The sequence below is a fragment of the Cinclus cinclus genome, chromosome 4, assembly GCF_963662255.1.
Source record: "Cinclus cinclus chromosome 4, bCinCin1.1, whole genome shotgun sequence".
Classification (NCBI taxonomy): Eukaryota; Metazoa; Chordata; class Aves; order Passeriformes; family Cinclidae; genus Cinclus; species Cinclus cinclus.
Window position 1 is genome coordinate 53,426,445 of NC_085049.1, and position 16,066 is coordinate 53,442,510.

Sequence of the window (16,066 nt, forward strand, 5' to 3'; positions counted from 1 at the left end):
CTTTTTTCTACTTAACTGTAGCATTAACCTAGCATCTCCCTTTGGTAAGAAGAAAACCACACTTGGCTGTGTTTACCATTACTGCCTACCTACCATATCCACTGAAATAAGAACTGATTCTGAGCTCAGAACCTACCAAATGCTTCTACAGAAACAACCACATCCACACTTGATGTAAAAACCTTTATGCATGAAAATAAAAGACTTCTTACATTCACATAACCTAAGTTTCTTCGTAACATATATGAATTGCTGTTATCAATAACAGAGGACTGGTTGGAAAAGAATTCACTGCTATGACCGTACAGGATATAATAATCCTAATTTAATTGCTCTAAGGTGTCCACCACCAGAAAAAGAACCACAGACAAAGATGACCAGAAAGAAAATGGCAGAATATTGTTGATACCTGAGAAAAATTGTGTTTATACAGGTACATATATCTGCCTAACCAAACTGCAGAAGAGGAGCTCTTAGGCACAACCACAGTGGCAGTGTTTGCACACAGACAACACTTCAAGGAAAAGGGAATCTGCACAAATAGATGGTACATGGCCAATGACAAATTAAAAAGCATAACCAAGACAGGGTAAGGAAAATCATATAAAAAGATTATAGGCATGGGATGTCACTTCCATAAAGACACACAGGGAGATGGGAAACATATCTAAGATGCCCCAGGGATGCAGCCTTTATGTTCATCTGGACAGCAATGAACCATATGAATATCCACTGTTATTTAACTGCTGTTAACACTAGACATGCAAAGACAAAAGAAAACATTTATTTAGGTTTAAGTAAGTACTTAAAAACCCTCTCCAATCTGTTTTAGAGCATGTAGGAAGAGAGGTACAAAGGTGTTTACTTTGCAAGTTTTCTGCCATTAGCAAGGCTCTAAGTCAGTTAACACAAGTTGAGACAAGAATGAAGAATTTAGGATTGCATTATGTTGGAGTGTGACCAGCCTATGAAAGGAATTACACAAGATAATATCTGCAACAGAGTACATGATTTGTTTGCCCAGCCTACCAAAAGGGAAAAAAAAAAAAAAGGGACCTCATGTTCATTTGGGCACCATGAACAAGTCACAAAATTCATCAGCCCATATTACAGGTGTACATCAGACTAATGAAAACATCACCTATGGATTGCCATCCCATTATCCCTGCAAACTCCTTCTCCACAAACTCCTTGGCCTCAGCCCTTTTCACACCACAAATCACATCTCTCCCCAGTACAAAAGCCAGTGCTTTTAACAAATTTCTTAAACTTCCACCTATCCATTAAACCTGACAGTAACTCTAATAGGTGTCCAAATAGCAGGGGAGAACAGAAGGCACTAAATGGCAGTCACACAAGTTGTTTTCTGTTGCCTTGCAGCTGGGTCACCTGAAGTGCAACTTGCTCAGGACCCTACAAAGCACACAGCAGAGAGAAACACAGCATTCAGTCTGTCACTAGCAAGAAAGGTAAGAGGGAAGAAAAAAAACTAAGAAGTCACATAAACAAAATTCTGTCACATTAAACAAGCCAGTGATCCAGAATTCTACAGCAAGAATACAGCCTCCAGCAAATGAGAGAAACTGATAAGGCTGGCTTTCAATCAGCTGCAGGATAGCAAATGTAATGCCTAAGAACTTGCAGTCACAGATTGGACAACTGGTCTTTTGCAGGCAACTCTTAGAGTCACTATTTGCTACTCTTCACTACACAGGAAAGAATCACACACAAAAAACCCAGATTACTCTCAGAAATATCCTAAGTTTCCTAGGTGGGTGAGATTACATACCTGAGCCATTCCAAAACACCAGTACAACTAAGGCACTCTTTCCTCCAGAGCCTTACCAGTTTTACTTTGGAGGCCAGGCTCTCCGGCAGTTTTGTTCGTAGCTGGTTTGTTTCTTTGAATGTAGCTGGAAATCCACTAAGAAAGGCCAAGTCTTGCATTAATACTAGACCTGGAACTTCTTTGTCTGTAGTCTGAAAACAAGAAAACAGGGTGTAAAGACCATTTTAAAGGTAGAATAATTCACAAAACAACAAGGGTTGCTCTGAGAACTTTTTACTACGTGTGAGTTATGGAAAGAGAACAGCACAGAAACTTTCTAAAAATGTATGGAATGTTTAACACATAGAAAAGCTCATCAACAGATGGTCAAAGTACATACCAAGTAACCCCTCCATACTATCTGTTTGCTGTTGTCTTTTAGCATTCCAGAATGGGCAGCTTCAACTAGAATACATAAAATTGCAAATCAAGAACTTATCCCAGTATAGTCACTTCTTTTCTGTATTGTAGTAATCAAGAAATACTTTGGCAAACTAAAGACATTGGAATATTTATAGTGTGAAAAGTTGTCTTTATAAATTGTAAATAACTCTTGGTAGTAAAATGAAGAGTGGTTGGACTAGACATATTACAATATGAAACTCATACTTACTCTAAGACCTATGAATAATTTTGTTTTACAGTTGTCAATCCTTTGAACAAGGGCAGAACTTACTGCACATTATTCAAACTAGACTTTACAGCAATTAAGAGGATTTCTAAAACTAATCTTCCTCAGTCTAAACCCCAGCCTCTTGAGATTATCTGAGCAACACAGATATTCAGATATCAAACCTGTTTTGCAATAGCTTTCTAAAGCACAAAACTCTAATCATCTGTAATCAGTTGTCTGGGAAGTAAGCAAACAGTATCATTAATGTCATCATTTAGAGAAACAGTTTGAGGGCAAGAAGAGGCACTGAATGACTTGCTGAAGTCAAACAGAAAATCAGCATCAAAGTCAGAACTGGAGGGAAAATAAAAAAACTAACCCCAAAATTAATTCACAGAAGCTTACTAAAAAACTTGCTCTAGAAAACTGGATGAAGTCTGACAAAGAGCTTCTTACCATCCTTAGGGCTATCAAAAACAATTACAGTCACATTGGTGGAAGGATTTTTTGGTTTTGCTACAAAGAACATGTTGTTAGCAGCTTGTAAAACAGGATGAATGGACGGCAGGTCTTTCAGTGTGACGTTGGCAGGCAGTGCAGGATCCAGGACAAGCATGGGCACTTTGATGCAGTGTGTCAGCAAACACTCCAATTGCTTCTCACTACAGCAAAATACCAAAGGTATATTTAACAACACTAAACAATTTAGGATAAAAATCAATCTTGGATGCAATGAGAAAAGGTTTGGTAAAATCTGATTAATTATTTGTAACATTTGCTGTGGCAAGGGGAAATTTTTGAAGAGCACATTTATTTTCCTGCAGAAAGCAAATATCTGACTGGTAGAGCTTAGTTTATTCTCATAACTGTTTTTGCAAAAAAAGTTTCCAAGATTTACAAGTCTGCCTATAGAAGAGACTTTATAAAGATCTCTAAATAACAAAAGGACCAAGCCAAACAACTAGGACAGACTAGGTCCTGCTGCTTCCTGGCAGCAGAGCCACAAGAGGAGTGGACCCTCTACAGACGATTATATGCAATGTCAAGTATACAAATGGCAGGTGAAAGCAACACAGAATTTTTAATGCATATGTACCTGGAGTTTTATGATTCAAAAGCATGAAAAATTTTTCATACTCAGAACAGTGCCCTGAACAGTGACAGAGATATGCATTCCAAACTCCAGAAACTGTTGTAAGAAGCTCATTCATATATGTCACAATAACATGACTTCTATTCAGCACATATATTATCATGCTGTCAGCTCTTGAAATGACATAGGAAAGCCTGCATAGGCTACAGAAAACCAAACCACCCTCCCAACCAGCATCTGCTTTCAGCTAACAATGAGTAGAATATCATTTAGTCCAATTTGCACCCAAAAATCTCAAAAACTCACCTCTTCTTAGTTGGTTCTGTTGCATTCTTTCCAAGGATTTCCCTATTACAAAGTTAAAACAAGAATATTAAATAACACTGAATTGACAGTAAGGAATTGAATCTAATTTCAGATTGTTAATTGTGTCAGGGACACATTGTCAAAGCACCTATAACCAAGATAAAAAGCTGCCAAGGCCTTGCCAAGGCGAGCACAGATTGGCACGTGCCCTTCACTGCTCATGTGCAGTGTGGAGCTGAAAAATTCATGGCTGTGCTGAGAATTGTGGCAGCAGGACTTTCTGCTACCAGGAATTTATGGGGTTATTATTAGGTTACTTAAAAGTGATGTTGATGTGAGAAACACTGGTAAGAAACCAGGATGAAGTGACCTGAAACTAGGTTGACTTGATTGTTTGGCCTTACATAAATATTCTGATAAGGTATGTGAAACAGCTCTTTTTATAGCAGTGCTCATTGATTTAAAAGAACATGAAAAAAATTATCTACATGGGAGGGAACCAGATGTCCCTGTAGATAGCAAACATGGTATAGACACCAGTCTTATTCATAAGCTTAATCTCAACTTTCCAAATCAGTGTTATGGAAAAAAACATGTTTATTCCCTTCCTGAAACAGGAATCACAGCATGAGTGATGACAAAACTAAACCTACTAATATTAGCTATATGAACTGCTAAGAAAATATTAACATAAATTTGAAAGCTTTTCAGAGCAGAGACTGTCTATGTTTAAGGTCAATGAATTTGCAGTTCTAGTATTTCCAGTGTTGAGGTAACAAAGAAGTGATCAAGAATTTCCCTTGAGATCATCCCTTAGGTCAGTTGTACCTATACTGCAAGACACAGCATGCCAAAAATCAGATCAATCCACTAACTTGTGGGCTTCCCATTATTCTGAACTAAATTATTATAACCCTTAAAATACAGACTTGTCCTTGTCCTAGCATATTTACTGGCCAAAACAGATCATGTGAGCAGAGCTGCTTATCAAAAACTAAATCAACGGTTACAAGACATCATCCAAGGTATCTGCAGCAGTCTGTGTTTGAAGGCTTAGATCAATAATTTTGCAGAACTCTACAGCACAATCTGCAACAACAAATGCAGCAATTCATGTCTTTGCTTCCATAGATAAAGGCCAACTCATACCTTTATAACATGTTTAAATTATTTTCCCATTTCTCAGTTTCAGTATTTGTGAGACTATAACTAATGGAAAAACAAGAACTTCAGAAACATGCTTAAGATTTTTTGGAGTCTATTATAAAATGAAATACCAGAAGGATAGGGAGAGAAAAAAAGGGATGAAGAGAGGTTATACATTTGAGGCATAGTTTTATTATAGAAATCAATACAAAATTACATACACAGTGCAGTTTTCCACATGGCATTTTACAAATTCATGACAGAACAGCCTTAATTATCGCTTATCTTAAACAATTTTCTAATTAGACAGTACTTTACAGCTAAAAGTAGAACTGAAACAAGGTTTCAGGAATAACCAAATGAAGAGGTGAGAAAATATGCTTTTAAATTTCATGTTGAGTAACATGGGAAAAAACAGTGACAAAGAAAACTAGTACAGCATTACATCGCTGCTGTCAGTTAAAGGGAAAAGATATCTATGAGTATTACCTCATTATTTTCTGTTCTTCCTCCATCTGTTCCCTGACCTGTTGCAATTCTTTGATCAGTTCCACATCTGTGCCATTCACCCAGGTGTACACCACATCAATTGGCATGGGTAAACAAAGCCTACACAATTCAAAGGAAAGCTACATGAGCTGTTTAATATTACATACAAGTGTTCATGGCACCCTACAATAGCAATTTCTGTGTAACAACAGAAATACTTGGTGTCTGGGCTGCAAACAAGACAAAGCAAAAAGACTCTTTAGCTACATATATCAGGTCTTAATCATACACAAGCCTTTGACAAAATAGCACAGACATCAAACTAAAGGACACAAAGTGGTTTTTACTGTTCAGTAACGAAAGGAAATCCTAACTTTATGCTCTAAATTTCACTGACTCAAACTCACGGCTCACCTCCTTCAAACCCATCAAATATTTTTCAAGTCATTACCAAGACCCGAGCGCATTCTTAATTCACCAGCTACTTCAGACAGGACAGCATGAAGCATAACTTAAATCATACTTACTGTTATTTAACTGCACAGAGCCAATAAGATCTCAGCAAGACCAGGTCTCTATCCTAGGAATGTCACTTAGATTATATTAACAAGGCATTTCATAAAACAACATTCTAATTTGGTACATTATTTCAGACTCTAGACATGGCAGACAAATGAATTCTTGACACAAATGAATATCCTGGAGCTGTTTCTGGAGAGTTACAGATTTCCTAGCATGCATAAGGCAGAAGGAAGGCGTTTGGGTACCTTTTTCCTATTTTTTAATGATAATGTCTCCAAGGCCCACAGCTTTGTGTCTGCAGGTACTCCAGGCTACTGCCACAGAGGAATCTCAGTCCCATATAGCAGTAGGATACCCCAAATACTATTTTCAAAAGTTTCAGTGTCAAGAAATTTTAAAAATCTAAACTGTAGATGGCCTAGCAATCATTGGAAAGCATCATCCTGTGACCCCATGGATCTCAGCATTAGAGAGGTTTGAGGATGTTCTCTCTCCACCCACTGCATCCTTTAAAAGCATTCAAAGAGAGACAGATCTTACAGGCAGGCATTTTGTCCACCTGCCCTTGCACAGCATGCCATGCAGAGAACTTGCACCCAGCTTCATCTTCTACTGGCTCAGAAGGCATAAAATTTGGTAAAAGGTCAGCCAGTAGCTTGTCACAGCACAGTGGGCTGGAACATTTTGTATTCAATTGACCACTGTTCCTAACTGAACTGCAGCTCTCAGAGGATAATGGTGGGGCATTCCTTCTGAGACAATATGAACATCTCAGCAGCAGTGCTGCCTTCCCTAGTAGCACCACCCAGAAAGTCTCTTACATCTGCAGATTACCCTTCTATCCAAAAAAAGAGTCAATTTACTGAAAACAATTAATCCTCTATTTAATTATTTCACTTTTTTCTCCAGAGATAACTAACTTCTGGTTGATTTACAAGGCATGTTTTGAACTAAAACGTCCTCCAGAGGAGTAGAAACTCAATGGCAGGAGCTCTTCCAGCTTTTCTACATTTCTTGGGATCAGTTAAATTACTGGTTTGATATTCATTGGAACACTACAGCTCAGAAAGGAGCGTTTTAGGTGGAAGCACCTGACTGAAGACAGTGGATTTCAAAAATGCCCAAGCTTTAGCTTTCTGGGCAAAGTGCAGAGCTACTCACCCAGGCTTCACCGAAGAACACAGTATGTCCAAAAGAATTCTGATTCATTCTATCATATGAGTCAATTTTGACTTCTGTGAAGCCTCTCTCCATTTTGCCATTTTATAAAAGTGTGTTTCTATGCAGTAGCATATATACCTATGTAATTTCCCACATTGTGCCACATACAGTCAAAAGCTGGTAAATTCCACATAGGAAAAGCATTTTTAGTCAGATGCAGGCATGTCAACTCAATTAACCCTGACAGGGCAAGCTCATTCTTCATTACAGGTGGGAATAAAGACAGACCAATTAAAAAAAAAAAGTGAACTGTTTGCAGATCCACTAGTCCAATTATTCAAAATTTATCCAAATACTCAACAAATTTCTTTAATGCACCTTTACTGTCTGCACACACTGTTTCAGAAAGTAATATTTATCTAACATAATAATAAAACCCAGACATCCCAAGTCAATTTGTTGTTTCCCATTAAGCCAAGTACCTGTTAAAACTGCACCTTTCTGGATTTGGCCAAAGCTTTCTGGATGCTCTCAAGGCTTCCTAAAGTACACTGAGAGTTTGTATTTTCAGAAGTATATATTGGAATTTTGCTATAAAATGGTTTAAATCTAAAAGGAACAGATACTACACTTCAGTAGTATTGGTCTCAAACACTATTTTAACATTCAGAGTCTTTTGCAAATTGTTGAAGTTCAAAGAAGCTCAAAAACTCTCTCAAATTCTGTAGCTGTGTTTCCTTCACATGGATTGATACATTCAGTCTTCATCAGAAACACGAGTCTGGCAAACAGGTTAAGCCCAAGATGACCTGAGTTAATTTACTAAATACAGCCACCCTTCTAATCAGCTATTTCCCCTCTTTGACATTACTAACTTCTGGTTCATTAACAGATGTGACTCGAAGGTGCAATTTGATTCCAAGCGGGAATTATCTTAACACTTTTTACAGAAAACCATCACTTTGGTAAATTCCCTGGAGACTCCCACACAATTAATCAAAGTTTTTATCTTTTTGTCTTTACAAAATCCATTATTACTTGGAAATCTAAAAACATCCATAGGATCCTGCTTGAAGACAAAACCAGAGCCACCACTTCCACAGATGGGACAGGGGAACACTTGTGGCAGGAAGTCCCCAAACCCATGATGTGTTTACATAAGAGAACCATCATCACCACCTAAGGCAGAAGACAAATTTTTGTCTCAACATCCACTGTTGCTGAAGGAGCACAACAGATTTTGGATCTCTTCCAAACTACCATATGGTGATCTCCAACCTTGCTGAGACTCTTTATGAACAACAGAAGTCTAAGCTCCTCACAGTAAACCTCCCAGCCTCCCTGCCTGTTCCAGCTCTGTAATTATGCACTAACAGTAACTCAGCTGTTCCATTGCTATTCCTGCTCCCTGATTTGTACATCTTTTCCTCTCTCCAGCCTCACTCAGCTCAACAGTTAATAGCTGGCCAACCACCAACAGCTACCACTTGCTGCACCACACTGAAATCAGCCTGCACATTTTTAAAAGATGGGAATTATTCCTTCACATATTGACATAGGTATTTTTGAGTTTTAAACAGGACATTCTGGAATAGCAAAGTTACATTTTACAATAGGTAAACTATACTTATCATTTGCAAGTAGAGTAATAAAATGCAGTCCTCATCAAAAACTCTTATGCATGGAACTCCATTATTTTAGTTATCTTTTCTCCCTTTTTATTTTCATATCAAAATTTAGTCTTCAAAAATGGGTTTGGATAAAGTGCCTTGGTAAAAAGCCCTGGAATTTCTAGTGCACTCTCTCAAGCTGGGTAAGAGCCTGAGCAATATAAGAAGCAAGCTTACCAGCTGATGTGGCTACCTGAAAAGTGCCACAGTTGGGATGCCAAGGATTTGCCACAGGAAGGAAAAAACAGGCAAAGCAATTGCTAAACTCCAAGGCAAAACCAGAAGCATGCCTTGGTATGGCAGAGAACAGTGTTCAATAGCTGTTACTAAAGATGCCATTGTTTTTGAGTGATGAGCTTTCTGAGTTATCATCATAAGGAGCTTGCGACACAAATTTGTCTGCAATTCACAGTGAGGTTTTTTCCCACAGAAGTTGTATGGAAAGAACAGAGAATTCTACCTACAAAGCTCCCAAGAATAACCCAACTCAAATTCAACTGAAGGTCCACTGATATTTCCCAAAGGCCATGCAGCTTTTACTTTCCACAAAGCAGTACACCTGCTTAATTTTCTAACCAACAAGCCTCCTGTTCTGAATATTTTTCTCTAGCACTAAAATAGGAACTGATTAAGATCACTGGACAAGCTAGATTCAATCTGGAAGTCCTCAGTTTACGTGCAGCTCTATATGTTACATTGACACCAGCCTAAAAAACTCCACCAAACCACCACTGATGCAAGTGCCTGCTGGAAGACGGTGTTTATTACTGCATTTGTGAAGTTTGGCAATTAAAATTAATTGAACCCCTGACAAGGGACATCTAAAAGTTAGCAAACACCTAAAAGTATGTCTCCACAAAAACCTCTTGTTTGTATGAATTTTTAGAGGAAGTTGGTAGCTGCACACAAATATCACAGCAAACTTCCCTTTTACTGCTGGTATAAGATTGTTAAAGGCATATGGGTAAACTGGAATGTTTTAAGCACCCGTCATGAAAACCTTAAGCTTTTACTCAGGCAGCCACTAGCTCCTGGCACTGGATGTTTTGCTCAACCCACAGAAATGAACGCTAGCAAAGGAGTGCTTCACACAACCAAACTAAAGTAAGGAAACACTGCAGAAATGGGAACTGACTATATCTACACCACAACAGTAAGATTCGTGATTTTGTTTTGGAAAAGGTCAATGGTTTTACAAAACCCCTCCAGTTATATATTACAAACTCAAGCATTTTAGTAGTGACAGGACCAAACTGACATGTTTCATTTCAGTACTGCTAAAAACATGTAAATATTAAACTATTCATCCATATGAGCTGCATCACTCCGCTTTTATCAGTCGTCCATTGGAAACTGGGGGAAAGGAGTAGGAACAGAGACTATAAAAGTTCCTAGTATTCACCAACACATGAAATGCATTTTACAGAGTTATCTCAAACCAACTAAAGTGCAATAAATTGATCTGGTCATTTGTACAGTTCCATGATGCAACAAACCTCACGGCAGATTAAAGCTTCTGCTTTCAGATTAGTTTTTTCCCAGTCAAGTGCATCAATATTAAGAGTCAGATGATACCTGCTAAGTAGCTTTTTTCCACCTACCAACTCATAGTCCACCTACTCCCTGAGCAACAGACCGCATGGCTATTCAGACATGAATGATGAAACCACAGGAAGTCATGTAGCAGTTAACACAACTGAAATAAATGACACACATGACTTGGCTTTCCAACTTGCTGTGAGAGTTTCTCCCATGCACTCAGCTTTTTAAAGCTTCTTACTAGCTTTGTGACTTCTCTGCTAAATAATGATCCTCATAAGACATCAAATAAAACATAAGGTAATTTTAAAATAATTTCTCAAAACACAGAATATTGCAAAGTTAAGCACACAGAAACACTCCTTCTGTTTTCCTATCTTAACTTGGAAAACATGTCATGGCCTTCCTTCATTGTAGACATTGTCACCTCCTTGAAGTTTCATTAGAGATCGGATGAACTAAACACATTTAAAATGTAAATTTATTACATGACTACAGTTTTCAAAAGCCAATCTTCCAGTTTGGGAGATTATATAGAAACTAAGCACTCATTAAGTTTAAAATTTGCTGCAGATTTAGAGCCCATATAGTAAGGTTCTACTCAACAGTATGTTACTTCAACTAATATATTTCATTTAAATATTTAATTACTAAGTAAAATGTACACAAAAAAATAGTGTCAAGTGTAGGTAAAGCTCACCGATTCTGAAATGATTTGCCAGCAACGTTGTCTCTGTATGAATCAAACATAACATGATACTGGTCTCTACTCCACTCCAAGACAACCTGCAAAGAAAAAACCAAAACCACTATGGAGAGGTTTGACAGCTGGCCTATAAGCCAAACTGACTTAGTAGAAGAAACAGCAATTGATGAATTCCGAGTGTAACTGTGGCTAGGAAGAAGACAAGGCCATAAGCATAAAAACTGATTTAAAAAGAGACATAAAGGGTTTTTGTAGTTAGGCTACGTGTGTAAGTATATGTGTATACAGGCCTTATTAAATTTTTACAAATTTTTTGCCAAATATATTGACACTAATTTCTTTGCACCAATGAAAACAATAAGATATTCTGATGTCGTCAACAACTTAAGATTATGCTTTGTTAAGAGTACAGAAACTGGAGAATACACAGAATAAAGAGGTTATTTACATTATTATTCTGTTCAAGTGTGTGTGTGTACATCATGTCCAACCCAACAGTGACAAACTTGATGCCACCACCTTCTAAAGTCAGACACTTAATTTTCATCATTTAAAATGTTTAACCACAACAGACTTCATTCAAATCAATCTATGCATTAATGAAGAACTGAGCAGACCACAATCCCAACTAAACTGACACTGAGGCAGCAATCAGACCCAGGACTGAAGAGCACACTTAATTTAAACAAACTTTGCTTTTCTCTGCAACAAAGTATTTCGTGACTTATGTACATTCTTTTTAAACTACTTTTTATTTAGGACACCTTCCCCTTGTTTCTTAGCATTTAAAAATTCAGGAATGTATTCCCAAAACTGAGACCTAAATCAAATATACTTCAATACAAGCAGGAAGCCCCTAACACACCCCTGCACAATTTTGCTCATCTTTTTCTATTCTCATACTGGATATACTGAAGTATATCTCCAAAATCTGAGCTTTGCAAACAAACGGCCAGGAAAAAAAAAACAACACAATTTTTCAACACTCAAAGTGGTAAATATGCTTTGACATAACAAAGAAGTCCAAGTATTTTGATAGAAGCAATATAAAACATATATGTTCTCCTCTGAGATAAACTTCATACAACATCTTTACAGTGGAAGTCCAACATTGAAAACTACATTTTGTAGTTTTGTGGAGGCATTTTGTGCTGTTTTAGAGTTGAAGGTACGGTGGCTTAATTTACTGGGATTAGTACATATATGTATGTACTGGAGAGGGGAAAAAAAACCCAAAAAAAGGAACCAATGAAAACAACAAAACAAAACAAAAATAAATAAAACCAGGAAAGCATAGTACTTATAGTACTTACTTTACACCACTCTACCTAGATTTAAATGTTATTATTGTTTATTCCCTGTATTGTGGGAACTATGAAATATACCATTTCTGGAAGGTCACCTTCAAAACCATAAGCAAATCGCCCTCCATCTTAAGAGGTTACACATTCCTCTCCCCTCACTGCCACTAAAGCAAATTAAAGCCTTCCACAGAGCAGGGAAGCTCCATCATGTGCCTGGGTGACAAGGGCACGCACCGCAATTCCTGCCAGAGCTGCAAATGGTCTCCTTGTAACCAAGATCACATCATCACACTCCCATTCCCCTCACACAAAGGACACACATTTCCCAGGTAGGCATAAAATCCCCTCCCTTCAATACCTAGGTCAGGAATTTTCATTAAAACGCACACTATTACACCTTTTTTTTAAATGCACAAGTCATTAAGTCCTTCTGCCAAATGCTAGGTTTAATATAGCGCACATTGGAAGTTCATGTCCACGTGGAAACGTTTACTCCTACTGACAATGACGAATTGACACACTGTGACTGATCTGTGTCTAGAAGAAATACAGAACTATTTGAGTAACAACATTTTATATGAATAATATGTCTCTCCAGAAGAACAACATTAATCATTCCAGCCCTTTTTCTTTGTCTTTTGGGTAACTATAGCCAAAAAGAAGAGGACAGATCTCTTTGGAACATATTGAAAGAACAAAGTTAAAAACGCTTCCTACCCGATACATTTTTTTTCCCTACAACTGTTTCCTCCTGACACATTATGCATGGTGCAATAATGCCTGGAGGCTGTTTTGCTTCAACTTTACATGCTGGTATTATAAAACCACCAGGGAACATTAAAAAGCAAGGGGAGAGACACCACCTATTAGGAAATACTGTATGAGACATGACAGCAGTGGCTCTAGCCTGTTCTGGTTATAAAGCATTTTAAAAAGCAGAGCTACCTACAGAAGGATGGCCAAGATGGATTTATAATCAAACTCCCCTAACACTTAAAGCTCATCTTACAAACAGGGAACAATACTGACTTAGAACTGGCTGCCCTGTATGTTATTACAGAAATATTTTTCATTCATGTTCAAAGCCCTAGTATTTCACTCAAGGTTTTCCTTCAAATTAAGCTAATTTGCAGCTTCTGGCTGTGAGAACATCATTACCAATCTCAAATTATTAGCCCTAACCATCCATTTTTACTCCACCAGTAATACTGGCATTAGCATGAACCCAAGAAATCAGACCTAATTTTGCCTACTAGAACAACAACAAAAAAAAGCTGGCTCTGGGGGGTGGGGGAAAAGCAGAACTGCAAATGCTGTTCAGACACCAGGGTCTGATAAGTGCTGCCTCACGCTGCTTTTTATTGCTTGAGTTTCCCACAGATGGCTAGAAGTGGTTAAGCTGCAAATTTCTAGAAAGATTTCTTGGTTTCCTTTCCCAAACAGCTTTATAGTTTTTTATTAGTTACTGTCTTGCAGATTCTGCACTAAAGAAGAGAAGCATTTTCCATTCCCATGATAGTTGTTGGAAGAGGTCTAACAGTGTTCATTGAGAGCTTTGTCTCCCCTAAGTCAATGAACTACCACTGCTTACCAAAATACAAAGGCAAAAAGCAACACACATGCAAACATCTCTCACCAGGCTTATCTACCACCCTTGAAAAGAAAATAAAAAAAAAAATAGTGCAGATGTTTCATTGGTGGCTTTTAGCTGTTAAAGAAAAAAAACACAAAAAAAACAAAAAACAAACAAAAATATAAAACCAAAAACATTACCGGTCACTTTTCTTTCTTCTTCACATATAACTTGGAAAATCTACTCCTACATGGAACTTCCAGTTCTTCTGGTAACACTCTAAATTGTATCTAAGCTATCCAAGTAGCTTTTAAAGGACTGGAAGCTGCGAACTAAGATATAGCAGGAAAACCTGAGCAGTGATTTCGACTGATTCTCACCAAAATCAGTGATAACTTAGACAACTACTGAAATATTTTTAAAAACCTTCAAAGTTCTATAATATCCTAAAGTTGGGCTTTAAGTCCCCATTCCAAAGAAACACAGCACCATGAGAACTACACCAATCTGGGCTGATAATCATGTACAAACAGGTGCCTGTGAGTATTTTACAACCAATTTACTGATGGCTTTGAAGTGTTTCAGGAACTTGTGGTCCCTGCAAAACCGCAGAGATCAGTACCTTATGCAAAGATGTTTTAGCACACAAAAAGTTTTGATTGGGGTACATGCAACAGTTTTAGATTATAATCTTTATGGCTCTTCTTTCTTTTGACCCTGTATCTGAAAGAGCTCATAAAATTAAAATAGAGAGAGAAAAAAAAAAGGGGGGAACACAAAATTCCAGTCTGCTGGTACTGAACATTGCCATCCTTTCAGACTGACAAAAATACTTGACTTCCCTGATTCCTCACTACATTAGGAAACACTAGGACTCATTCTCTCCTCTCCAAATCCCTTTACTGATGACTTACCAAATCGATAGGACAATGTGAAATGAAGATATAAACATTCAACACATCCGTGTAAAATCCTATCCAGAAAAAAGTGCAATTAGTGCAAAACATTGCATCATTGACAAAAATAATACGAGCAAACTAAGTAACGAGTAGCGAGCACAGCAAACTCTGCTGCGCAGCTTGGAGGGAAGGATACATTTAACTCCTTAAACTCCGGAGAAGAGAAAGATTTTGTCACTCCCAGTCGACGTGTGAAGGTGACATCCAACACAGACCTTAAAAAACTCTTAACAAAAACACAGCACTAACAAGTCACTTGATGAAGGAAGTGGAAGAGACTTGCCCAAGAGCAGCAAACAGCAGCTGTCCGAGCCCGCAGGGCTGTGCCACCTGTCAGACCCCAGCTCTCCCCCGAGGGGGCACCCGGCGCTGTCCGAGGAGAGGAGAGGAGAGGAGAGGAGAGGAGAGGAGAGGAGAGGAGAGGAGAGGAGAGGAGAGGAGAGGAGAGGAGAGGCTGCCGTGCTGCGGGGCGCGGGCAGAGCCAGCCGGTCCCCGCGGGCCTGCGGCAGCGCCGCTCGGCACGGCGCGAACCGGGCGCACGGCGCCGCGATGGGCGGGACCCTTCACCCGCAAGGCGCCCGGAGAGGGAGCTCGCTGCTCGCGGGACAACTCAGCTACCCGGCTCCCCCGAGGAAAAACAGCCCCACATACCCCCCGGGGCCGTGCAGCCGCGGCGCCGCGCCTGTCCCGCTCGCACCGCTCGGCTCGGCACGGAGGGAGGGAAGGAGGCAGGCAGGGCAAGGGGGACAGCCACGCCGCGCCGTACTGACCTCCCCGAACTGCAGGGCGGAGACGATCATGAGGACGAGGCCCCCGAGGCACAGGCAGGGCCCATACCTGTGCGACAGGCAGGTATAGGTCTGGCGCTGCAGGAGCTTTAGCAGCATGGCCCGCCGGCGGCCGCCGGCCCGGCCCGGCCCGGCTCCGCTCCGCTCCGCTCCCCGCGCTGCCTGCGCCGGGCGGGGCCGCCGGCCCAGCGCCCGCCCCGCTTCCGGCGGCGCCCGGCGCCCCCTGGCGGGGGCGGAGGGCCGCGCTGAGGGAGCGGCGGTCCCGGCCCTCCCGGTGGAGGCGGGTTGGGACCTGCCGTGGTTGAGGGCTTGCGGACGTCACCCAGATACAGCCGAGCTGCGTGCTGAGATTTAATTTAAGCAATCCGT

General features: G+C 39.7%; 1 protein-coding gene across 1 annotated transcript in view; it reads right to left on the reverse strand.

Moving 5' to 3' along the window:
• The window catches only part of GNPTAB (N-acetylglucosamine-1-phosphate transferase subunits alpha and beta), a 37,429-nt gene extending 21,633 nt beyond the window's left edge, over window positions 1-15,796 (reverse strand). The window contains exons 1-7 of the mRNA XM_062491251.1: window positions 15,680-15,796; window positions 11,068-11,153; window positions 5,476-5,595; window positions 3,841-3,882; window positions 2,898-3,103; window positions 2,169-2,233; window positions 1,846-1,980 (exon numbers count right to left, since the gene is read on the reverse strand). Coding sequence (XP_062347235.1) covers window positions 1,846-1,980; window positions 2,169-2,233; window positions 2,898-3,103; window positions 3,841-3,882; window positions 5,476-5,595; window positions 11,068-11,153; window positions 15,680-15,796 — 771 coding nt within the window. The remainder of the gene's footprint in view (window positions 1-1,845; window positions 1,981-2,168; window positions 2,234-2,897; window positions 3,104-3,840; window positions 3,883-5,475; window positions 5,596-11,067; window positions 11,154-15,679) is intronic.
• Window positions 15,797-16,066: the final 270 nt, after the last annotated feature.